At 47.5% G+C, this 25,406-nt stretch overlaps 1 protein-coding gene across 7 annotated transcripts in view; it reads right to left on the bottom strand.

The window, feature by feature from the left end:
* Positions 1 to 9,652: 9,652 nt before the first annotated feature.
* The window catches only part of LOC128828965 (zinc finger protein 501-like), a 29,411-nt gene continuing 13,657 nt past the window's right edge, over positions 9,653 to 25,406 (bottom strand). The window contains exons 2-6 of one of the 7 annotated variants that reach the window (XM_054014016.1): positions 21,509 to 21,591; positions 18,859 to 18,948; positions 17,629 to 17,773; positions 15,393 to 15,504; positions 9,653 to 14,975 (exon numbers count right to left, since the gene is read on the bottom strand). In XM_054014016.1, coding sequence (XP_053869991.1) covers positions 13,843 to 14,975; positions 15,393 to 15,432 — 1,173 coding nt within the window. In that variant the 5' untranslated portion in view covers positions 15,433 to 15,504; positions 17,629 to 17,773; positions 18,859 to 18,948; positions 21,509 to 21,591 and the 3' untranslated portion in view covers positions 9,653 to 13,842. Of the gene's footprint in view, positions 15,015 to 15,392; positions 15,505 to 17,628; positions 17,774 to 18,858; positions 18,949 to 21,508; positions 21,592 to 25,406 lie in introns of all 7 variants that reach the window. The other 6 variants (XM_054014010.1, XM_054014012.1, XM_054014013.1 and 3 more) reach the window with 6 other exon arrangements.

Raw genomic sequence — 25,406 nt, 5'->3', positions numbered from 1 at the left:
GTGCATGCTGCGCACACGTGGAGTGCAATGCAAGAGACACAAACTGCACCCTGAGGCGACGGCTGGTTTGTCTCCAGGTGGTGACGCGCGATCTCCGCTTTCCCGTGGGCAGAAGCGCAGCTGATGAAAATCTCGCCCAAGCTGCGCTGCGGGAGACCGGGCAGGAGCCAGCGCCGCGCAGTGACATTTACAATCACTATAAACCATGGCACCACAAGAAGTAATTTAAATAAACACGAATCCAAATGACACATCCCGGAGCCAATGGCAGCATCGGAAAGCGGGCACTGGGCGGGGCCCGAGCGAGGGTTTTGCGTGACGCAATAATGGAGAAGCGCGTGATAGGCGGGATCTAGGCGACACGCGCCGGGGAACGGCCGAGGCTCGCTGGGCGGGAGGAGGAATCCCACGATGCACCGGGGCTGGCAGGAGCCGCGCGCAACGCCCCCACCCCAGCGTGCGGTGCCGCTGACCTTCTCCTAATGGCGTCCTGAGCGCTGCACCCACTTCCGCTTCCGGCCTCGCCCTGGGCCTAAGCGTTGCAGGGGCGGGGCACTGCGGAGTTACAGGGGGTGGGGCAGACCCGGTCCGGATCGGGGCGCGCGGGCCGGGCCGGGCAGTCACGTGGCAGTCACGTGGCAGTCTGGCAGAAGGCGGGGCCAGGGGTCCTGAACGGGTCCCGTCCCCCCCGGGAGTCAGTGTTGGGGGCGGGGCCCGGCTCAGGCCGGATTCACTTTCTGGGGGGCCCCGGGCATGAAGGGGCCGGAGGCATCTGGGTAAATCCGGATTGAAATCACTAACCGGGAAGTCTGGATTTCATCAGGGTTTCTACATACAAGCGAATTCTTGGTGGTGCTTGTAACCGCAATACACATTCCGCACAACTCGGAGGGGTGACGGCTTCATCTTCAGAAGATTCACACTGTATCGTTTTAAACAGGGATTTATTCTGAAAACTTTTTAGATCGTTTTCCCCCTCAAAAATGCAGTTTTTTCTAAAGCAAGGCGTGGAGGGGCTTTTCTCCGGTGACCGTGTGGCCGAATGGATAAGGCGTCTGACTTCAGATTAGGCGATTGAAGGAGCGAGTCCCTTCGTGGTTGTGCTTGTGCAGTTTTCCCTTTGTGCTGACAGTCCTGCTCCCTTCAGGGCTGGAACCTCTTCTCGGCCGCTCAGGCCAATGCTCTGGCTTCAGCTACAGCCCCAGGAAGGAGTTGGGGGTTGGGCGTCACAAAGGCTGGGGCATGAGCCCCACGTGCTTCCAGTCTAGCCTTTGCCATTCCTGACTTGCTGAAGAAAATGGGCGGCTGCCCGGGCTCGCGTGTGGAGCAGTTTCCCTCTTCCAAGTGTGCGCCTGTCCCTGTGCTTGAAGGGGCTTGTTAAATAGCGCCTTGGGAGCCTGGGTGCTTCTCCCCAGCTGGGGAAAAGCCTCTTGAGATAAAATCTTCTGCCCCACTGCCAAAGTGAGCACCTTGAGTGGGAACGGTAAGAGGCCCCACTAGGGGGGCTGGCCCTGCTCTCCTACCGTTTTCTGATGCTGGCCAAAGAGCATCATCAGCTGCCCCACATACTTGTGTGTGGGTGACCTTCAGTGGGTGTTTGGCATGGCAGGGAGCAGCCTGGCCGGGTGTCTTGTTGCCTGTCTGCTGGCCACACATAGGCATGGTCCTCCCCTTGTCTTGCCTCTCCCTCAGTTGCTCTGTGGCTTATAAACCTTCCCGTGGAGCTGTCAGCACCAGCCGCCTCTGCTCTAGGTGTCTAGAGGAGGAAAGGTTTTCTGGGCTCCAGCCTGGGACTCTTCCTCCCTCCTACCTAGCCCTGAGTATTAAGCCTGGCCCTGGCACTCCTTTCTTCAAGCACCATGTGGGCAAGAGGAAAAGTGTGGTAGAGAGCACAAGGGCCAAACTTGTGGGCATCAGGTGAAGCAGCCAGAATCCCAACCACCAGGTCTAAACTGCAGGCAGCAGTAGCCACTTCTAGACCCCATCCCAACCAAAGACCTGGCTCCAGTGGGCGTGAGTCACCCAGCAGAAGGGAAACAACTTGCTTTTGTGCAACTGGAGACAGGGAAAAGGAGCACTTTGAGCTCCAGGGATTTACCACAAGGTCCCACTGACATTTGAACTCAGATTGCAGGATTCAGAGTCCGAAGTGCTGACTGTTACACCATGGGACCAACTTGTGATGCCTTTTCTGAACATCGGTGACCCTCACGGGGCTGGCTTGTGTAAGGGACTGTTGGCCCTTTACTAAAACTTAGTGGGGTTTTTTGATTGGCTAGTTCCCAGTCCCAATAGAAGGGGGAAGGGCCAATGGGAAATCAGGATCTTGAGACTCAAGCACACAGAGAGAAAGAAAATCACACACTGCACAGGCCCACACAGACATAAAACAAAAACCACACACACACACATACAAACCCACACAGAGCCATATACACATAAGGGAAAGCCACACAAACCATAGAAAGAACAAATCCACACCAAAAATACAGCAAAAGCACACAACAAGAAAGCACAAAAACCACATACCAAAAGAATACTAAGGAGTGCCATTGGACTCCTTGTTGTTTTTAAGCAAAAAATGATATTCATGCAAAAATCATACACACACACACACACACACACAACTATGCAAGGCATCCACAAAACCCACACGCACATCAACATGACAGACAAAAAACACACCAACATAGAGAAAGCCAGGCAGGGTTTGAGTTTCACAGCGAAGAGGGTGTGCACAAAGGTGGTTTGGGGAGCAAAGATTGAGGGGGAGTCGGGAGTGAAGAATGACAGGATGGGCAGTGCTCTGGGCTCTGCTTGACCCCTCCTGACACAGGGTGCTGGTGGAGAGCAGAGCCTGGTAGATCTGTGGAATCTGCCCTGCTCTCTGTAAAGGAAGGGGACCTCGGTGTCTTCTGAGCTGGAATTGTATTTTCTGCAGGACAAAATGATTGGCAGAAACCATTTGCTTAAAGAAAAGTAGCGCTTCAGGTGAGGGTTGAACTCACACCTCAGTATCACTCTACACAGCACTATTCTATAAGTACTGTGCACTAATCTGTTGCACCACTGGAGCCCACATCCAGGGACTTGTCTCCTTGTTTCATGGATGGATTAGGGGGTGAGGGGGTTGCATTAGCTAAAACAAATCCATATTAAAGGCTGCAGGATGGCAGCAGCAGAGGTGGGGAGCCTCCTTCCATGTGATAGAGCTGGTTCCCCCTTCCATTGCTGAGGGGAAGGTTGGTGCTTTGAGCCCACCCGGTGCTGGAACGTCTCATGGATGAGATTAACGAGACTCTTGAGAAGTGAAGGGAAGTCTTTTCTATTCCTGCCGAGCTCCATTGGTCTCCTGTGGCCCTTTCAGCTCTCTGCTTCCCTGTTGGGAAGATGCAGAGACAAGCCCCCATCTGGGTGAGTCACTGAGAGGCTGTAGTCCATGGAGTGTGTGTGGGAGAGGGGTAGGGGTAAGGTTGGATTGGGCTCAAGGGGAGAAGGTTGTGTGTGACAGTGTGTGGGGGAGGGGAGGGTGTGTTCCGTAGGAAAGACATGATGGAAAAGAGACACCCAGGACTGGAACTGATTTCAGCTCTGGACAGCTCTGCTAGGTTTTTATACATTTGTATAGGAAAATTCCGAGTGTTTAAATTCATTTCAAGCCCCCCCCTTCAGCGAACTCCTGAACATACTGGAGATGGGTCTGGAAATTGATTTTCATTCGAAAAATTTTTTAAAGTGAATCATTTGGATTTGAAGTAGGAGCCCATTACCGTGCAGGATGCAGCGGATGCATGCGGGCGGCTGCCCCCGTACAGCTCCCGGCTCCCTCCTTTCCACGCTCAGGCTCTGCGGCTCCCGGGCATGTGAGCCGTTGCTGCCCCTCCTGGAGCAGGCTCAGGGCCCCGTGCCCTGGCGGGCGGGGTGGGGAGGGCTCACGGGCGGGCTGTGCACCCTCCAGGGGAGTTCAGGGGGCAGGGAGGGGGAACCTAGGCTGGGGAGCAGCCCCTGGACACAACTGGCCCCTGAGGTATATAAAGGCTCGTTGGAAAGGAGGGGAAGGAAATGGCCACAGGATGGCACCAGAACCAGAACGATGGCACTAAGAAATGAAACGCAACAGCCTGCTTCTGTGCACATTGATTCTGGACAGTGAAGGACCCTCACTCCTGTATCAGCAGCAGCCTGGGTTGGGCTGGGAAGATGCTGGGAGGTCTCGTTCCCCCAGAACTGGCCTGGCGCCCTTCTCAACAGCAAACACATCAATTCCACCCCCTCCCCGGAAACATCAGCCTGGAGCTAAGGGCAGCACGGGACGATCCCCTTCAGTTCCCACCAAGGCACGAGGGAACCCAGGACGTTTCTGACCTGGGGAAACCAGCTGTTAATAACAGGCAGCTCAAGTTGAAGCTAAGTGTTTTTAACATTTTTTACAACACTAAATAACCCTTGAATCCTAGTGTCACCACCCATTACATTGCTTCAGCCTGGTAGATTCCCGAGTGCAAATCTAAACTTCTCTTCAAATACAAGGGAGTGGAGATCAGTCGATGTTCAGAGTCATCCCACATAAAAGAACCATGTTGTGGTTCTCGGTCATCCCATCATGTGGCCATCGCCTTTCCCTCCTCTCCATTAAAAGTGTTGGTATTTTGCATAGAAACTTTCTTCCCTCAGGAGAGACCTGGGAACCAGGGCTGCCAGCCAGACAAACACCTTTAAGAGGAGGTGTCCCTCTCCCTGTCAAAAAATGAGCTCCCTCCTTCAGTTCAGTGACAGCCTAAATTGTTCCTTATCCCAGCAGAGCCGGAGGATTCAAAAGCAGCAACATCAAACCCGTGTGGCTCGCAGGAATGAACACAAACACTCCCTGGATCTGAGGAGATGTTTAGCTTTACTCTTAGGCCTTGGCTACACTTACCAGCTAGTTCGACGGCTGGAAATCGAAGTTCTGGGTTCGACTTATCGCGTCTAGTCTGGACGCGATAAGTCGAACCCGGAAGTGCTTGCCGTCGACTGCGGTACTCCAGCTCGGCGAGAGGAGTACCGCGGAGTCGACGGGGGAGCCTGCCTGCCCAGTGTGGACCAAGGTAAGTTCGAACTAAGGTACTTCGACTTCAGCTACGTTATTCACGTAGCTGAAGTTGCGTACCTTAGTTCGAATTAGGGGGGTAGTGTAGACCAAGCCTTGGTCACCTACAAGGCCAAAGGGAAAGGCGGTGGCGCAAGATATAGAGTGAAACACGACACATCATAGTTATGCCCATAGTGGCTGCAAAATCTTTGTATATACTTCTTCTTATCATCAGTGTATTATTTTCTCTGGAGTCTAGACCTTGACTATCCCTTGGCCAAGAAATTTGGACCATGATAAAAATAATCGACTGCCCCCGGTGAAGGCCATGGACTTGACACCCACTGGGGTGTCCCTACACAGGTACAAGTACTAACAACGGCTGCCTTTTAGCCATAGTTTTTAATCAGGCCAATAAATTGATACAAACTCCTGTTAAACCATTTCTCAGCCCGAGTCCTTCACCCACATTCCTTAGGGCATTGGGCCACCACGTGGACGTTTCATTTCCCTCAATTTCACACAGAGACACAATTTCCTTTGCACAGATCCATGAACTGCAAAACCTCCCTGTGTCTCTGGTCTGAGCCAGAGCGTTCGATTCCAGTGAACCCTTCTCTCCTGCAGTGGCGATGGTCAGACAGAGGGGACGTGGTACCTGCATCCCTGACCGGGAGATATTGGCTTGGCTCCCTCTTTCTGCTGCTGTTGTTAGTCCATGAAACATCAAGGATGAAATGCAAGGCTGAGTTCATGCACCAACCCCCTGAAAAACGTCCATGCCCCAGAGAAATCCTGTCCCCTGCTATTGGGATGATGTGCTGGAGATTTGAATGGGAAAGGGACTGTCTGAATTCTCAGAGCAGGGAATGAACAACAATCTACAGCAATGTCGTTAACACAAACACACTCTCATCTTGCTCCAGCCGGAAGGGAAATGGGCAGGAATTCTCGCTGTTCAGCCAAGGACACACTTACACTGATGCACAGCCGTGAGTGTGCTGGGGAAGCTGGTCTGAGCAAACAATTTGAACTGACAATTCAGTGAGACCTGACTCATCGTGTAGTGAAATTGCCACAACTACTCAACGTGTGGGTGAGTGGTTAAGGTGATGGACTAGAAATCTATTGGGGTTGTCCTGCGCAGGTTTGAATTCTGCCAACTGTGGAAGCACTCGACTGTTATTATTACTGTAGTCTTAGTGCCTGAGCATCCACTGTGCAAACTGGAGCCAGATCTGGTCTCACTCCTAACCTGTGTACGCTTAAAATGCTGCTGGGCACTGCTATAGCACTTTGGAGTAGACAGTCACTAGGGAGGGGTTTTCCCATCCCTGTAATAGCTGCATTGACAGAACAATTCTTCCTTTTATTTAGCACTATCTAACCAGGGCTTAGGTCAGCTTCACTATATTGGTTTGGGGGTGTGGATTTTTCACACCCAGAGAGACGTCGCTCTGCCAGTTAAGTGCACAGCGTTCACCAGCCCTTAGATCCCTCTTGGTATTTCAATGCAGGCACTGACCTGTGAGAGGAAAACATCAGCTCACAAACACAGTGACTGAATTCCCCACATTTAATCTCTCTGCACTTTCCAGAACATCACAAAATTCAATTCATTCTTGCTAGGACAGAGAAAAAATAAGTAACACTAAGTTTTTGGCTCCATTAACTAAAGTTAAGGGTTTAATTACTATAGTAAAACTATGGCCTGATTCCGCTAAATAACACCACAACATGAAATAAGAACAGAGACAAATCTTGTCAGTGACGACTAATTTCGCAAACGATCTTCCCATTATTAATTTCCGTACCAACCCCATTGGAGGTCTGGGCACCTCCAGTGTCACTGCTCTGCATTCACCTTCCCCTTAGAATTATTCTCGGCCATTCCCAAATGTGGAACATTGGGCAGTTCAGAATGTGACTAGTGACCCCGGCTCCTTCCTGCACCTGCTCTACATCGCTCCACAGCAGCGTCTCCCCCTGCAGAGTCACCCCAGCACTGCAGTGCAGCCCCCCAGGGTTCAGCAGGGCCCCTGGCAAGGACAGTGGGTGCCGCTAACAGCCCGGTGTGCCTGGCAGTGAGGCAGGGGCAGCCCGAGGCTGGACGCTCTGAGTCAGCTGTAAAGAAGCAACCCCCCCCCACCCCCATGCACACACACAAGTACAGAAATTGAATTCCCCAACTTTAACATCATGACACCCTGTAGAAAGCCACACATCAGTTGTTTTGTCACAGGGAGATGCAAAAATCAGGTGACGTTATCTGATTAAAATATGACCATACAGATCATTATTGCAGCCACTGTTATATATTTGCAACAAATCTTGTACAAAATGTGGCATGCAAGATGTCTATGAAAAGATTATGATTTGCTGAATATGATTATGCTATTTGTATGCATGTATCATGTTTGTATTTGAAGTTATGAGCATTGGCTCCATACCTGTATTTCAAATATGTTTGCTCCTGGGGTAACACCCACATGTTATTTAGCCAGTGAGTGGCTCATTGAAAGGACACAACTCACAATGGACCATGGGAGATGCCCATCTACACTGAACAGACTTTTCTGTGAATGTTCTATCTGAAATATCCGGCAAAGTATCCATCCTGCAATGACCGAGAAAAATCGGGCATGGACGGGGACTTGCCCATGTGACACCAAGCTCCCATCTTTCACCTGTGATTTTCCACTAGCTGTGCTGAGGACTTTGAAACAATGGGTTTCCCTCCACATGGCAGAAGATATAAGAGGCCCCGGAAACATCTCCACTGTGCCTCTATCCTGCTCCAGCCTCTTTCCTGCTCAGACCTCTGGACTATGGACTTATACTAATGGGAGCATCTATCCAAGGGACTGAGGACCTTCCAGTGATTTGGAAGCACCCAGAGATTTATCAAGCCAGCAGTTTATTCCATCACTGTTATAAGCCTGAACCAAGAACTTTGCAATTATTGTATTTGATTCCTTTAACCAATTTTAATTCTCACCTTTCTTTCTTTTTATAAATAAGCCTTTAGAATTTAGATAGGTATTTCCCAAAAATCACGTTGATCTAAGTCACCAGTGGGTGACTGGTCCTTTGGGATCAAAAGAACCTCTTATTTGAAGAGATTGGTTTTAAAAAACCACTCATTTCTAAGTCTAGTGTTTTTGGTGGTAATACAAGGACTAGAATGCCCAAGGAAACTGCTTTTATGACTTTTTGTTAGCCAGTGTGGTGAAGCGGAAGTTTACTTTTGTTGCTGGTCTAGTATATCCTATGGGGGATTAGGCACCACTCTTGGGGTGTATCTGCCCTATTTCTTAGCAGTTTGTCCTGAATTTGGCTATCTCAGCTGTGACCCACTGAGGCATGGTTACAGGCACTAAGCTCTCTTCCCTGTGCAGTGATCTGAGAAGATTGCCAGTGGAAGGACAGATGGTGGTGGACACACAGACACGTGGCTAGGGGACCTGGTGAGGGAGAACTTCCTTATCTCTATCTGAGGCAGGTTGAAGGGGAAAGGACGGACATTACTCATCTAATCGTAACCACATTGAGACACTGAAGGTAGTAGAGTGAGGGTTTGTTACTAGCTGTAATCCAGCCCAATGGGGAGGAGTTAAATGTAAATAAAAGGGTCATGTGGAGAACAGGGTTTGCTCTCAGGGCCTTGGAGAGAAAAGAAATCTGCCACTTTCTCTCTGAACTCAGTTTGCTTTTCTTGTTCCTTTCCCTTATAGTAAAGATACAGAGAATGGAAGTGGTTAAACGTCTCCTGATGGAATGAATCACTTGGCTTGGTTTCCTCTCACCATTGCCAGTGCGGACAGGAGGGACATGACTTGTTTTAAATGAGTCAGACAGTGGATATTTTCATTGTTTTCTTTCTAAGCATTTAGCTCGGGGGTCAGCCTCACAGCCCAGTTAGTACTGAGGGAGCAGTATTAATTAACGGGCAAAACACTTCCTCAATGCGGAGTTAAGATTGTCTGGTGCAATATCAGCCCCTGGCAGAACCTCTACAGCTGCAAAACTCAATCTTCTGAAAAGCAGGAGCTAAAGTTACAGTTGCCAGCATCACCTTCATCCTGTTCTCTTTCAGCAACGTCCCGTTAACACACACACATTTACGCTACCGACACCCTGCTGGCTGAAATCGACAAGCTGTTCACTCCCTTTTACAGCCCTTCCAACCCCATCTTGGCCTGACGAGCCCAACCCCTGGGCAAACCAGACTGGGGTAAGGATTGGGCATGGCCATGACAGTGACTGCAGAGCAAGATCGCTGACCCCTACTCAGATCAGCCCCACCATACTGATTTCTCTTCGCTCAGACACACTGCACCCCCTCCCCGAATTTCTGCGAGCCTGGGTAGGGAGCTTATTTTCCCTTGTGATGGGCTGAGCTCTCCCTCCCCACCCGGATACAGCTGGAGCGAAGATAGATGCCGCCTCCATTGCTCCCCTTTAGGAAATAAAGTGTTAATTTAGAGGACTCTGAGAAGGCTCAGATGGGGAGTGGCTGATCTCCGCTCACATTCTCCACAGTTCCAGCCCCTGTTGCGTATTGAAAGAAATGACTCAATATCCCACTTACATCTTTTATTAACATGAACAAATAAAACCAAGAACACACATCACTAAGGCTACATGACTATAAATACTACTCAGCTAACGAAGGATTAAACAATACAATGATAAAGTTCAGGTCAAATCAGTAAATCGATGAGTTAACAAGGATATTGCGTTGGAATCAAGTCATCAATTTAGTCAAACCATCAGATGAATACAGGAGAAAATCAAACCCTTATAAATCCTAAAACAGCAACCCAAGGAGGCAGGTTCATATTTAGTGATGCTGAAAGGCCAGTCAGAGATTTTCACCCAGGCAGTACATCCCAGATTTAGCCAGCTGAATATTTCAGTACCGATACCAAATTATTGCTTCCATTTAGCCCACGACCTCAAAGCAAATTAGTTTTCTCCTTAGATTTCACTATTGCGTTGCTAATATTTCTCCTCGCCCTCTCGCCCCAAAACACAGATAGACCTTACAGAGACAGCAGTAAAAGAAGTTCAAACAGCTCTCGCTGAACAATGAACATCTGACAGCTCAATTCTTTTGAACGTTTCCATAGGGAAAGGAGCTGCCTGCGGTCATTTCATAGGGCAGAGTTTTAAGGCTATTAAGATTTAAGGAACTATTCTTAGCATCTTCCCTGTGTAGATTTCAGAGGTGTTCACACACTCACCCCCACTGAACCACACTGTCACACCCCAATCGAATAGAAAGGCTGGAAGGCTCCATGTCCATAAGAAAACAATAGACAAAAATAGAAAAAGGAAAATAAATGTCGAAGATTACAAGGGATTGGATCTCTGCAGCTCTTCAGCTTTGGACTCACATGGAGTAGGAACTGTAGCTGCAGTTGAGGAATCAGGTAATGGCATAGGTGGCCCAGCACTTCCGGTTGCAGGGTTTTCAGGTACAGGGAGACTGGTGAAGGCTGCATAGCCTGTCGCTGTTGTGCTTCATTCCCCAGAGGGGATCAGTCCTGGGATCCTGGCAGTCAGTCTCTCTTAGACGACTTACATAAGAACGCAAGACTGGTCATACCCTGTTTCCCCGAAAATAAGACAGTGTCTTATATTAATTTTTGCTCCCAAAGATGCGCTAGGTCTTATTTTCAGGGGATGTCTTATTTTTCAGAAATGAAAAATGCCTTATTATCGGTGGATGCCTTATTATCGGGGAGGTCTTATTATCGGGGGGATGCCTTATATTACAACGAGAGGCAAAACTGTAAGTAGGCCTTATTTTCGGAGGATGTCTTATTTTCGGGGAAACAGGGTAGTAGGTCAAACCAATGGGCCATCTAGCCCAGTATGCTGCTGAGAGTGACCAGTGCCAGATGCTCCAGAGGGAATGAACAAAACAGGCTTGTTGATCTGAAAGCTGAAGGACTTCCACCCTTACCTTTTACTTTATTGTTGTAGATTCCAGCTTACCCCACCTTACCACACCTCCCATGAGGTCTCTAGGCAAATCAGGTGTGAACTGATCCTTCGATACAGACATGTCCCACTCTAGATGAAGTGAGGCAGAGTTTGGGCCAACGTCAGTTTGGAATAGCACTGCTTAAGCCAGCAGTTTTTTCAAAGTATCTGCTGCCGTAAACCACATGTAGTGTGGACATGCGAACCCCAAAGGTATCAAACATGAAAGAAACATAAGGCCAGTTATGGGGAGGTTTCCATGGCCAGGCCTGAGGGTTAAATAGCTGGGCTCTAACAGCTGGCCTCCTCCAAAGGAAAAGGGGCCTCAGCACCTATAAAAATAACTGGTTGCAAAAATTAATCATCATGCATCCATCACCATTTTAAATTCTGACCTCTCCTGACCGATGTGTCTTTGTTTAGCAAACAAGCGGACTGGGGAACTCTGTGGCTGTTACCCTCTACCTCAGTAAAAGGTTACACATCTTGTCTCAAGCAATTTTCCTCTTAACAGAAAATTTATTTTAAATGTTATCAAAATAAATTCCATTTGAAATAGAAATAATTATCGTCTACACTGGGTCTCTATTTTCATACGTGCTATTTCTCTCACATGTTCCCCCACTCAAATTCCTTTGGGGTGAGGTTTTACTTTTCAGGATTAGCCACCATTTCCAATATAGTAGGAGGGGGCAGGGAGAGAACTAGAAGAAAACCTGAATTATATTGTAACACTGAAAGTTATCACATAATCAGCCTCTTATTTTACACTAATTAACTTCATGTTTAATTTAATTGTTGCTGGTAATAATTTATTCAAAGATTACAAAATATAAACCTATAGGGCAGTTTTCTCTTAATTCCCATTTCCATCCAGTGAGCTTTGTGTGAAGTCACATTCTATAATAACCTAGTAGCCTTCCATTTCTGTGAGCTCATTTCTCCCTGGCTCTTCTCCCATACGTGTGGATGGAAGGGGGTCTCATACTTCGTGGGAAAGTTGTATTATGAGAAAAAGCACCTGTGCTCTATTTTCACACTTTCTAATCTTTCAAAGTAGCAGCAGGTGGAGAAGTGATATAAATGCATGACTTAATAGCAAAGCTAAGAGACCAAACCAGACTCTGGACTCAACATTCATGTATCCTGCAGTCTGAACTTGGAATCTGATACATTCCCTCATTGGCTACCATCATTTGCCCAGCATGGAAGTGCTTCTTGTCCAGCAAGTCAGTCAGATTGGGACCCATATTCATGGAATGGCTCTGAAGGAATCAGCTGTTTCTCTCTGTGCTTCATGAAAGTTTGGATCCAAATGGTAAAAAACAGTTGTTCCCAATTTAATCATGGCATCCTTTAGGACCATGATCAATACCATTTAACTAGGGAGCAGCGTTCTAAAAATAGTTTACCTGGGCCACAGGTCACCATAGCTTCCATCTCTAGGGTGAAAATCAACTACTCGTACCTGCAGTTTCTACCTGAGTTCTTGTCCAATCTTTGCCCTTTCTTGGAGTAATTTTACACTTCTCCGTCATAGAATTCTTCACCAACCACACAGTATATCAGTAGTGAAAGTGAAGAATAACTCCCCCAAATATACCCTTTTATTTCCTTTATCTGGTGGCACAGATTCAAATTAGGGACTAAATTCAGGAGTGGCTTAGAATCCCTGTAAAACACCAAATGTCAGGTATCTATTGGAAATAGGTATCTTTCTGCAGCTATATCACATTCAACACGGATTTCATTTCCTACGTATTTGCAGCATCTCCAGGGGTGACTGAACAGAAACGTCACTTCCATTTTCCCCATCGCTACCTAGATAGGGATTGCATTTCCCAAATAACAGGCAACACACACCTGATTAGGGAGGAGATCACTTCAGGAGTGACCTCCTGCAGGGCCTGGGCCACAACTGCTTTGGGAACCCAATGCATGGGTATTTTGCCTAGTTCCAAGTCATTTACTAGGGAATCCTCTTCCCAGCCCTTTAGAAAAAATATTGACCTAACCAACTGAACAACAGGGGGATTGGGATGGTGATGGGGAATAAGGGAATCCCTCTGACTTACCCCTTCTTCTGTTGTTACAGAGGGTGAAATGACATTTTTCCCTATCCCTGCCCTGTTCCTGCTCTTTGTTATAGTTCAATATATTTTAAGTGAGAAAAGCGGTAGTAAAAATATCTGCTCTCCAGCACAACCTGAAGCAACATCAGAGCAACTAGGAACGAAACAATTTGTTGATGACTAACAATTGCTTTGAAATGGGAGGACAGTATAACCGTGATGCTCAGGGTTTGTTTAGACTAGGAAAAGTGATGGAGTTTAGGTCAGGTCACGGGGAAAACTAATGCCAATCACCGCACCTGGGCTACATCTGCACTACAACTATAATTGTCTTTTTACACCAAGATCACTAACTTGAGCAGCCAACACCATATGCAGTCCTAGTCGATGTCAGGCCCAGGTAGTTTTTGCCTCAGTGTAGCTTGTTGGGATCAAACCTCTCTCCCCCACCTGGAGCTGATGAACATTCCTGGCTGAAGGGACACACAGTCCCATGACTCAAAAGGAAGAGTTGATAGAAAAAAAATCACAGGACTGACCCCAAAGAACGGGGAGCTGCAAAAGGCAGAAGCAGGCAACTCATCTAGGGGAGCTGAGAGACCACGGTGCAGATGGTGCAAAGGTCGCTATGTGGGAATTCGCAATTGTGATTTTTTAAAAAAACAAAATCTTTTGCCAGCCGGAATCAAGGCATTTATTACAGTTCTCTCATGCGTGGATTGTCTGATGTCTAATAAGGCTTGAACTCTGATTGAAGCTTTTCCCACACTCAGAGCACGTGTAGGACGTCTCTCTACTGTGGATTCTCTGATGTGAGATGAGGGCTGAGCTATAACTGAAGTGTTTCCCACACTCAGAGCATTTGTAGGGCACCTCCCCTGTGTGGGTTCTCTGATGTGTGATCAGGGCAGAGCCCTGCTTAAAATTTTTCCCACACTCAGCGCATGTGTAGGGCGTCTCTCCTATGTGGATTGTCTGATGTCTAATAAGGTGTGATCTCTGATTGAAGCTTTTCCCACACTCAGAGCACATATAGGGTCTCTCTCCTGTGTGGATTCTCTGATGTGTGATGAGGGCTGAACTATCCATGAAGCGTTTCCCACACTCAGAGCATCCATAGGGTTTGTCACCTGTGTGAATTCTCTGATGTGTGCTAAGGGCTGATCTATAACTGAAGCATTTCCCGCACTCAGAGCATGTGTAGGGTGTCCATCCCGTATGGATTTTCTGATGTCTAATAAGGCTTGAGCTCTGATTGAAGCTTTTCCCACACACAGAACACATGTAGGGTGTCTCTCCTGTGTGGATTCTCCGATGTGAGATGAGGACTGAGTTATAACTGAAGCATGTCCCACACTCAGAGCACGTGTAGGGTTTTTCTCCTGTGTGGATTCTCTGATGTCTAATAAAGCTTGAGCTCCGATTGAAGCTTTTCCCGCACTCAGCGCATGTGAAGGGCGTCTCTCCTGTGTGGATGCTCCTATGTCTGGTAAGGTGTGAGCTCCGATTGAAGCTTTTCCCACACTCAGAGCACGTGTAGGGTTTCTCTCCCCTGTGGATTCTCTGATGTGTGAGAAGGTCAGAGCTCCCATTGAAGCTTTTCCCACACTCATGGCATATGTAGCATGTATCTTCCAAGTTGATGCTCTCGTGTGTAATAAGATCTGAGTGGCTACTGAAGTTTTCTTCTGGCCTGTGCTGAGTCTCACAGGCTTTTTCTGGGAGTGCACAACTCCCGGAATCATTCCCTTTGGATCTTCCTGATAATATTTCATGTGGTTCTATTTGCTCAGCATCTTCCTGCTGGGGTGTCTCCTCGTTCTCACTCACCATCCCGTCACCTGATGGGAGACGGAGAGAATCCAGACATAGGTCACTCCCTGCACCAGAGAGAAAGGAAATCTCAGAGAGAGGAATGGAAAAAGGGATGAACAAACCAAAGTATGTGCGGGAGAGATCAAACCTATCAGGAGCTGATTTTCCCCAAACCCTTCCCCAGAGGACAGAGAGGAAGGGATCAGTTCTGGGTGTGCAACTCACCAGAACTCTCAGGGGAAAGTGCGATTGGGGAGGGAGCTGCTGCCAACTGTCAGTCAGGATAGGTAGGAAGCCATGAATGACATCTGCCTAATGATTCCACATCTGCAGGGAACAATCCTGAACTTGGCGAGCTCACAACTTGGCGAGTCTTTGTAGGGCATCCCAAATGTTTCCTGTATTCATGGACAGTTTTTGAGATGGTTTATCCAATTCCTCACCTGTGCAGTCAGCTCTCGGGAGCACTTTTTTCAGAGCCATAGAGGTCTGAGACCCACGGCTGTTCCCCTCATTCCAGCTGTGAGATCACATCAGGTTTGGACATTGGAAACCCTGGGAAGGCAAAGAAAACAAGGAAGGTCCATGGAATTTGTGGGATACTTGTCACAAGGAATAGTCCATAGTTTTAACCCCAGCTCATTTTTAAGCAGTAACATCCCAAGGTCGGCTTCCTTGGCTCTAAATGGCAGGAGAGTTCTTATTATAAATCATATTCATTACCTTAGTGCCTAAGAGCCAACTAACAGTGGGTCTCCGTTGTGCTAGGCACAATACAAACCCGGATTAGTAGATGGCCCATGCCCTGACGAATTTACAGTCTAAACAGACAAGACAGACACAGAATGGGGGAAGAGGTAGAACCCACCAGCAGAGTGAACTATGTGAAGGCAGAGGGACAGATCTGATGAACACAGGTCTATATCTTGAGACTATTGTATTTAACGTTATGACTAGGGCCAGTGTTTTCCAGAAATTGCTATTACTGTATTTTTCCCTGAAATTACTCGTAATTTCAGGAATCACCCTTCATATCCAGAATAGCTGTGGGGATGCAGGGTCCCAAACCCCAGCTTTCTGCCTGGAGACACCTGACTCCTCCCCAGGGCACAGGGCAAAGGCTGGGGGCTGGCTGCTTTTGAGACTTGCTGCCGATTTCTTCCCTCCTCATGCAAGTCTGGGCTCAGAAAAAACACTGTGGAGCTTCCCCTTGGGAGGCAGGGCACTTGGCAGTGGGACGCCAGACTCCCTCATCATACTGCAGAGCGGACCGTGCTTGCACCTGCTCTCGACTGCATCAACAGCACATCTCCCCTGCACACAGCTGGTTCATGTCCCATCTCCCCAGCACACAGCCAGATCTAGGCTCTCACTGCCCAGTGTCTGGGCCCCATCTCCCCCACACAGCTGGCTCCTGTTCCCTCCCCCGCAATGCACTTTCAGGCTGTAAAGGATTATATATTGCTCATGTTTGTCAATTACTCTGTTTTCGTTGCCAGCAAACACTGGCCCTACTTATGACTGTTATCTGTATCTCTGAGCCAGCCCTTGAAAGCATGAACACTTCACAGACCATTATGCTAAGATGGGCCAGATGATACTGGGGAGGGCTGAGGGATGGGTTCCTGTGCAATCTGGTATCACTAAGGCCTAGTCTTCACTTACCGGCTGGTCCGGCGGCACGCCATCGATGTTCTGTGATCGATTTATCGCGTCTGGTTAAGACGCGATAAATCGATCCCGGAAGTGCTCACAGTCGGCGCCGGTACTCCAGCTCGCCGAGAGGAGTACGCGGCGTCGACGGGGGGAGACTTCCGGCCGCGTCTGGACCGCGGTAAGTCCGGACTAAGGTACTTCGAATTCAGCTACGTTATTAACGTAGCTGAATTTGCGTACCTTAGTCCGAAGTCCGGACTAAGTGGGGACCAGGCCTAAGGCTGGATCTCAAAGCTGGTTATACAGAACTCCATCTTTTGAAGCTTTGCCCCATACAGAAAGGGGCAGTGACTGATTTTACCTCTTTCAGGAGACTGAAGACGACAGACTTTTTGGGGGGAAATAGTTGAATTTGAGCTGACTGAGGGGGGTCTTTTGGGGCTACAAACTGACATGACCTGATTACCAAGAGGTAAGCTTTTAAAGAAGGGTTTAAGACACTTTGGAAATGATCGGGGATTCCCAGGAGGACTGATGGTAAATATGCATTCTAATGCTTTTCTTGCTTTATATCATTTCCCCATAAGGCCCACTGACACTGTCATGGATCCATAGGATCTGTGCAATGCCCTGGCTTTTAAACAGTCCTTGGGAGGTGCCCCTTGAGTGCACTAGACCCCCAAGGGGTCCCACTCTTCCACAAGGATAGGCCATGTAGCTTCAGCACCTGAGACTGAGCCTCTGGTTTCAACACTCCTATTTCAACCTGTGAGCTCTGCCAGCAGGTCCAGCTGAACTACACTCCTGTTCAGAGACTGTTCTTCAGTCAACGCACAGAGCAAGTTTGTGCTTTGACACTGGGCAGACATTTAAAACATAGCAGGGTTTATTAGTCAACCAAAACACAGCATTGGAAAGTCCTTAGCTTAGCACAGAGAAGCAAAGAAGACAATATAGTCCATACTGGCCAATGCCCTGGAGCCATGCTGCTGTAGAAAAGAGTTTGGTTTCCATTCACTGTACCTGTCCATTTGTCTTCGCTCCGGTAGAGCTCCCTGCGTCTGCGAGCCCAGTTCTTCCTGCTCCCAGAAACATAACGAGCCCATGTATGCTTCACTCAGCCAAGCGGAGATCCTCCCATGGACAGGTGACAATTATTCCCTTGTCTCTGTCGGGTATTCCATTGATGTAGGTTGGTCCCAGCCAGTCCTTAATGACCCATTCATATCACCCCATGACAGCTACGTGACAAAACACCTCGTGTCTCCTGCTCTTTCTAATCATAGCAATACCAATCACAGAGGGAAACTGAGGTGTGTATTGGCATCATACAAGTATCACCAAAATTCCCACCTCTATCACACACACACTGCTCACAACCCTTGGAGAGAAAGCAAAGCACAGCAACTGGATGTTAATCCAGTGAACACAGTGGAGGACAAGCTGCAATCCTCAAACGTGGTCAAAAAGGAGAGGCATGTGGGTCCCTACCCATAGAGAGGGGCTGGCTAGAGGCCTGACACCTGAGAGGCCATTCCTTGAGCAGACCATGGAGGAAGGTCAGAGGCTTAGCTGTCCCAGAACTGTGATATCGCAAAAGCATATTCTGGGGAATTAGGAAATCTAGTGACTCAGGTGCAATGGGAGGGAGAATTAAACTCCCCCAGTGTGTGGAGAAGGCTGGGGAATTAAACACTAAAATTCAGGAACAACAGCCTCTAATTCTTCCGGAAAAGGAGAAGGTAAGAAACAAGAACTGGGCCACGCAACGTCAGGAGGGACAGGCTCAAAGATCCAAGGAGCCTGGAGGGAAGACAGCTTGTGGCTGCTGCAGATGGGGAGAGTGGGGCCAAGAGTCTCTCCAAACTCTCACTCCTGTTGACCCCGACCTGATTTTATGATCTAGGACTTAGTATCATGTCTTGTGGGCAATTTTATACTCGCTCGAGATAAAATGTCATTATCAGAAAATTGCTTATTAGCTTGGAACATGCATGGAGGGTCAAGGAGGTGAACATAAATAAATGGGCTATTAAGGGCAGGTCTACACTACAGCCAGGATAGACGCTGTGAGATCGATCCACTATTCACGGAACAGCAGTACCAGGTAAATGGAAGTTCCAGGAGGCATATGTTAACCGAGTCCCACCCCACCTTGCTTAGAGCAGCAAGGAGGCATCAGAGGGTAGAAAAAGAGAACCTTTGTGTCTCCCAGCTGACGGACTGAGGCAGGGTTTTCACGTTATCACATACCTATTAGCCAGAGCCTGATATAGGAGATGGGGCTGTCTCTGGACCCTGCTGGTGGCTCCTTGGTAGGAATCCCAACACTCTCCAAATAAACTATATGGAAGAAAGGGGAAGTCAATAGTAAAGAATATAAGTTAGGAGGTCAGAATTGTAGAAAATTGGTAAGGGAAGCTATCAGAAATCAATGATCAATCAATGAAAATAAGAAGGAAGTTTTTAAACGTATATTAAGTACAAAATTAATCATAACAATGGTAGTAGTAAATTACTAGATGGAAATGGAAGAATTATCAAAAATAATGCAGAAGAGGTAAAAGCATTCAATAAATATTCCTCTCCTAGATTTGGAGAAAAACAGATGATGTACTCGTATCATAAGATGTTGACCACGACACTCTTTCCATTCCAACAATAACTCACGAGGACATTAAACAGCAGCTATTAAAGTTAGACATGTTTAAAGCAGCAGGTCCAGATAACTTGTCTCCACAAGTTTTAAAAGACCTGGTAGAGGAGCGTGGTGGACTGTTAATGTTGATTTTAATTAGGACTTGGAACACTGGGGAAATTCCAGAAGCTTGGAATAAAGCTAATGCTGTGCCAATATTTAAAAAATATAAAAGAGATGACCCAGCTAATTACAAGAGTGTCAGTCGGGGACATCGATACTGGGCAAGATAATGGAGCAGCCGATACTGGATTTATTAATAAAGAATTAAAGGAGGATAATATAATTAATACCCATGAACAAAGGTTTAGAGAAAATAGATCCTATCAAACTAACTGGATATCCTTATTGGATGAGATCAAAAGTTTGGTTGCAGCTAATGGTATTGATGTAATATACCTAGACTTCTGTATGACTTGGTTCAGCACAATATTTTGACTAAAAAACTAGAATGATACAAAATAAACACAGCATACATTAAATAGATTAAAAACTGTGATTGTAAATGGGGAACCGTGGTCGAGTGGATTTATTTCTAGCGGGTTCCCGCAAGGATTGGTTCTTGGCCCTGTGCTATTTAACATTCTTATCAATGATCTAGAAGAGAAGATAAAATCATCACTGATAAAGTTTGCAGTTGGCACAAAGATTGAGGGTGGTGGTAACTAATGAAGTGTGAGTGGATTCAGGCCCCAGCACTGAGAGTCTGGGAAGTTTTCCCAGCCCTGGCTGGAGGGTTATTTCCTGTTCCACAAAGAGGGGAAGTTCCATTCCCAACTCCTGCGCCTTGAAATTAGGCCCTGTCTGACACTACACCCCATATTCAATATAGTGGTATGATTACAATATGATTAGGACATAATTATGATGCATTTTGTGCAAGATGCGTCATGTGCGGTGTCATTGGAAAAGTTATGATTTGTTGAATATGATTATCCTGTTTGTGTGCATGGATCATGTTTGTAGCTGAAGTTATGGATATTGACTATGTATCTGTATTTCTAACGTGCTTACTCTGGGTAACACCCACAACGAGCCTTTCAGGTACAAACAGGGAAGAAGCCAGACAGTGCTGATGGCTCATCAACAAAGACAATGGACTGTGGACGAGTTTGGCCTTCCTGTGAAGGTTTCAGCCAGCCTATGAGTAATGGCTGCTATGACTCAGCAAGGCATGTTAGGTCATGTGACCAGACCACATGACACTGAACTCCATTTTGGTACCTGTATTTTTCCACAAACTGGACTGGGAATTAAGTTTGGAACAAAGGGTTCCTGCCATATGAAAAAGCTACATAAGGTGGGATGTGACATCATATCTTGGCCTCATTCCCCACACAAGAGAACTGGAAACACCTGAGGAACAAAGACTGAACTGGGGGAAGTGCTGGTCCCAGGTAAAGGGATTTCTAGCTTGTGTATGGAAACTTCGTGGACTGCTTGTATCATCAGTCAGGGTGAGAAATTGCTAATTCAAATTCTATCCATCTACTATGTTAGGCTTAGTTTGAATTTTTGGTTATTTGCTAAGTAATCTGCTTTGATTTGTTTGCTATCACTTAAAATCTATCTTTCTGTAGTTAATAAGCTTGTTTTATGCTTTATCTTAACCTGTGTATTTTGAGTGAAGTGTCAGGGGAAAATCTCAGCTTGGTTAGCACAAGCTTGTTGTGCATATCTTTCCCATATTGAGGGAAAGACAAACTATATTAATGAGCTTACATTATACAGATCCCTATGCAGTATAAGATGGTATAATTCTGGATTTATACTACAGTAGGTGTGCAAGGTTGAGGAGCTGGGAAATTGGCTGTTGTCTTCTATCTGTCCTTGAGTGGCTTAGGTAAGCACTCAGGTAGCTTAGTTGGGTGTGTGGCGACACCTGCTGTCATGTTGGGAGATAACAGGGCCTGGAGAGGCTGGCTGAATCTCCAGCAAAGCAGTGTGAGAAGGGCCAGCCCAGCTTGAGGGTTAGAGGGCACAGCGGTTCTCAGAAGCCCCCCCCGACTGCACCCCGGGGGTGACAACCCATCACACCCTAGATTACACAAGTCTCAGCAGGTTTCTCACATCCTGTCCCCTCCCTTTCTCCACCCTAGATATTTCCTGCCTCCCACCACCTCTAGCAGCTCCCACCCTCCTATGCATTTACTGCTCCTCTCCCTCCAAGCAGAACCCACCACCAGCTCCCTGGTAATCCCTTACCAGAGCCAGCTCCATTGCAGCCATTTCCTCCCCGCTGGGAGGACGGGATGATCTGGAGTGAAACGTGGATGTTATTTTGTAGCCTGCCAGGGTGAGAAGGGCAATGTGAGAGAATTCAGACAGGGCTTTTGTCAATTCCACAAGCCGATTCCCCCCAGATTTTTCCCTGCTAATGGGTGATCAAGGGGCCCATAAAAGCGGCCGCCCAGCCAGGCAGCGGTACAGCTGCGAGCAGCGGCAGCCAACAGGGCGGCTAACAGGGGAGTTTGAGAGGGAGTTTGCAGGGGGAGGCAGGAGGGCGGGATGTGTCTTGTGCCCTGTGTCCCCAGGTGCTGTGGGCAGAGACTGCAGCAGCCATGAGCCAAGCAGCAGCAGACAGAATGCAGATGGCTGCATGTGGAAGCTGTGGTATGTATATAGTCCTAGCAGGAGACCCGGAACAAAGGTATGTGTGTATGAAGTGTCGCCTTATAGTGTTACTGGAGGAAACGATTAAGGGGCTGGAGATGCAGGTAGAGACCCTGGTGGAGTTTAGGCGGGGGTTTGAGCAGCTGATGGAGGATGGGCAAGGCGGGGCTGAAGGGGAAGGCTCTAGGGTGCTGGAGGAGGCAGTAGTAGATGACAGCGAGAGGGGAATGGAAGGAGGAGATCCAGGGAAGTGGAAGCATGTGACTGTGAGAAGCAGGCCAAGGAAAAGGAGGGCCAGTGAGGGGGGAATAGAACTCAGGAACAGGTTTGGGTGTTTGGATAACGAGGTAGAGGGGCAGCAGGTGGTGACTGAAGGTGGGAGGGTGAGGAAGAAGAGAAGAGCTGCTAGTCCGAGAGAGAGGGGGGAGGAGTTGATGGAGACAGCACCAATTATGGGCCACCAGAGGATACAGGAAGGCATAAGGGGGAGCATAAGGGAAGATAGGAGCAGACACAGGTCAGGACTAGAGGGATCGGAGACTAGATTACTAGATCGCACTGTTGCCAGGCGACGGCAGGTGTATGTAATTGGAGACTCTTTACTGAGGAGATTGGACAGGCCTGTGACCAGGGCGGACCCGGAGAACAGAAGGGTGTGCTGTCTACCGGGTGCAAAGATACGCGATGTGGACCTGCGGTTGAAAAGGATCCTAAAAGGAGCAGGTAAGAACCCCTTGATAATCCTTCATGTAGGAACGAATGACACGGCTAGGTTCTCGTTAGAGAGAATCAAGGGAGATTATGCCAGGCTGGGGAAGACTCTCAAGGAGATAGAGGCTCAGGTTATCTTTAGTGGGATTCTGCCTGTTCCGAGGGAAGGGCAGCAAAGGGCTGATAGGATTGTGAGGATAAATAGTTGGCTAAGGGAGTGGTGCTATAAGGAGGGCTTTGGGATGTATGGCCACTGGGAGGCTTTCGGGGACAGACACCTGTTCTCGCGGGATGGGCTTCACCTGAGTAGGGAAGGAAATAGACTTCTGGGAGGGAGGCTGGCTCATCTTATCAAAAGAGCTTTAAACTAGGAAGTTTGGGGAGATGGTTGGGAGATGCACAGTTAATCTCCACGCCAGTTTCCGGTATTGAAAAGCTGAGTGTAATAAGAGGAGACATAGCCGGGGAGATGAGATTGGACATAGGAGGGACAGGGGGGACAAACACAAAGAGGCCCGCAACATACAGTGCTAGTAATGGGAGACAGGCTAAACGACATACATTAGGCTGTTTGTACACCAATGCGAGAAGCCTAGGTAATAAAATGGAGGAATTGGAGCTCTTGGTCCGAGAATTGAAACCGGATATCGTAGGAATAACTGAAACGTGGTGGAATGGCGGTCACGACTGGAACGCAGGTATGGAGGGGTATGCGCTGTTTAGGAAAGGTAAAGGTGGGGGGGTGGCATTGTATGTCAATAGTGAAATAAGCTGTAAAGAAATAATAGTGGATGGAATAGATAACACAGAGTCCGTCTGGGCGATACTCAAGCTGGGTAAAAGTACTACTAGAGCCTCTCCGGGGATAGTGCTTGGGGTGTGCTATAGACCGCCAGGATCGACCCAGGATATGGATAAGGAATTGTTTAATGTATTAAGGGAGGTAAATACTAATAGAAACTGTGTAATTATGGGGGACTTTAACTTCCCGGATATAGATTGGGGAACAAACGCTAGTAGCAATAATAGGGCTCAGATGTTCCTAGATGTGCTTGCGGATCAATTCCTTTATCAAGTGGTAGCTGAGCCGACGAGGGGGGAGGCCATTTTAGATTTGATTCTGGTAAGTAGTGAGGACCTTGTTGAGGAAGTGGTAGTGGGGGACAACTTGGGCTCCAGTGATCATGAGCTAATTCGCTTTAAACTAAATGGAAAGAGTACCAGAATTAAGTCAAAGACTAGGGTTTATAATTTTAAAAAGGCCAATTTTAACAAATTAAGGGGACTGGTAAGGGAAGTGGATTGGGCAAACGTATTAAGGGATCTAAAGGCAGATAATGCCTGGGATTACTTTAAGTTAAAGATGCAAGAGCTGTCAGAGGCCTGTATCCCCAAAAAGGGAAAAAGATTACTAAGCAAGAAACTTAGACTGAGCTGGATGAGCGACCGGCTGAAAGGGGCGATTAGGAAAAAACAGAAAGCGTACAAAGAGTGGAAGAGGGGAGGGATCAGTAAGGAAACTTACCTTAGTGAAGTCAGAGAATGTAGAGATAGAGTGAGAAAGGCCAAAGGCCGGGAAGAGTTGGACTTAGCGAGGGGAATTAAAAGTAACAGTAAGAGGTTTTACAGCCATATAAATAGGAAGAAAGCAAAGAAAGAAGAAGTGGGACCGCTGAAGACTATAGCCGGAGAGGAGATTAAAGATAATCTAGGCATGGCGCAATATCTCAATGAATATTTTGCATCGGTGTTTAATGAGGCCAATGAAGGTATTAGGGATACTAGCACCGTTACAGAGGGGCATACGGGATGGGGGATTACCGCATCCGAGGTAGAAACAAAACTAGAACGCCTTAATGGGACTAAGTCGGGTGGACCGGACGATCTTCATCCGAGAATATTGAAGGAATTGGCGCGGGAAATAGCAGGCCCATTAGCGACTATATTTAATGAATCTGTAAACTCGGGGGTAGTCCCGTTAGACTGGAGAATAGCCAATGTGGTTCCTATTTTCAAGAAAGGGAAAAAAAGTGACCCGGGTAACTATAGGCCTGTTAGTTTAACATCAGTAGTGTGCAAGGTGCTGGAGAAGATTCTGAAAGAGAAACTAGTTGAGGACCTTGAAGTTAATGGCAAATGCGATAAATTACAGCATGGTTTTACGAAGGGCAGATCGTGCCAAACGAATCTGATCTCCTTCTTTGAGAAAGTAACGGACTTATTAGATAAGGGAAATGCGGTGGACCTAATATACCTGGATTTCAGTAAAGCGTTTGATACAGTACCCCATGAGGAACTATTGGTTAAAATGAAAAACATGGGGATCGATATGAAAATCCAGAGGTGGATAGGGAATTGGTTAATGGGGAGAATGCAGCGGGTCGTATTAAAGGGTGAATTGTCGGGTTGGAGGGAGGTTACTAGTGGAGTGCCTCAAGGTTCGGTTTTGGGACCCATCTTATTTAATCTATTTATAACTGACCTCGGGACCGATTGCAAGAGTGGGCTGATAAAGTTTGCGGATGATACGAAGGTGGGAGGAGTTGCAAACTCGGAGGAGGATAGGGATACTCTGCAGGGAGACTTGAATGAGCTTGTGAATTGGAGTATCAGAAATAGGATGAAATTTAATAGTAAAAAGTGTAAGGTGATGCACTTGGGGACGAATAATAACAATTTTAGTTACAAGATGGGGACGCATTGGTTAGAAGTAACGGAAGAGGAGAAGGACCTAGGGGTCCTTGTGGACCGCAGGATGACTATGAGTCGGCAATGTGAC

The sequence above is a fragment of the Malaclemys terrapin genome, chromosome 25 (genome assembly GCF_027887155.1).
Source record: "Malaclemys terrapin pileata isolate rMalTer1 chromosome 25, rMalTer1.hap1, whole genome shotgun sequence".
NCBI classification, from domain to species: Eukaryota; Metazoa; Chordata; order Testudines; family Emydidae; genus Malaclemys; species Malaclemys terrapin.
The sequence above is the reverse complement of the archived record's forward strand: the minus strand, read 5'-3'. Positions and strand labels throughout refer to the sequence as shown.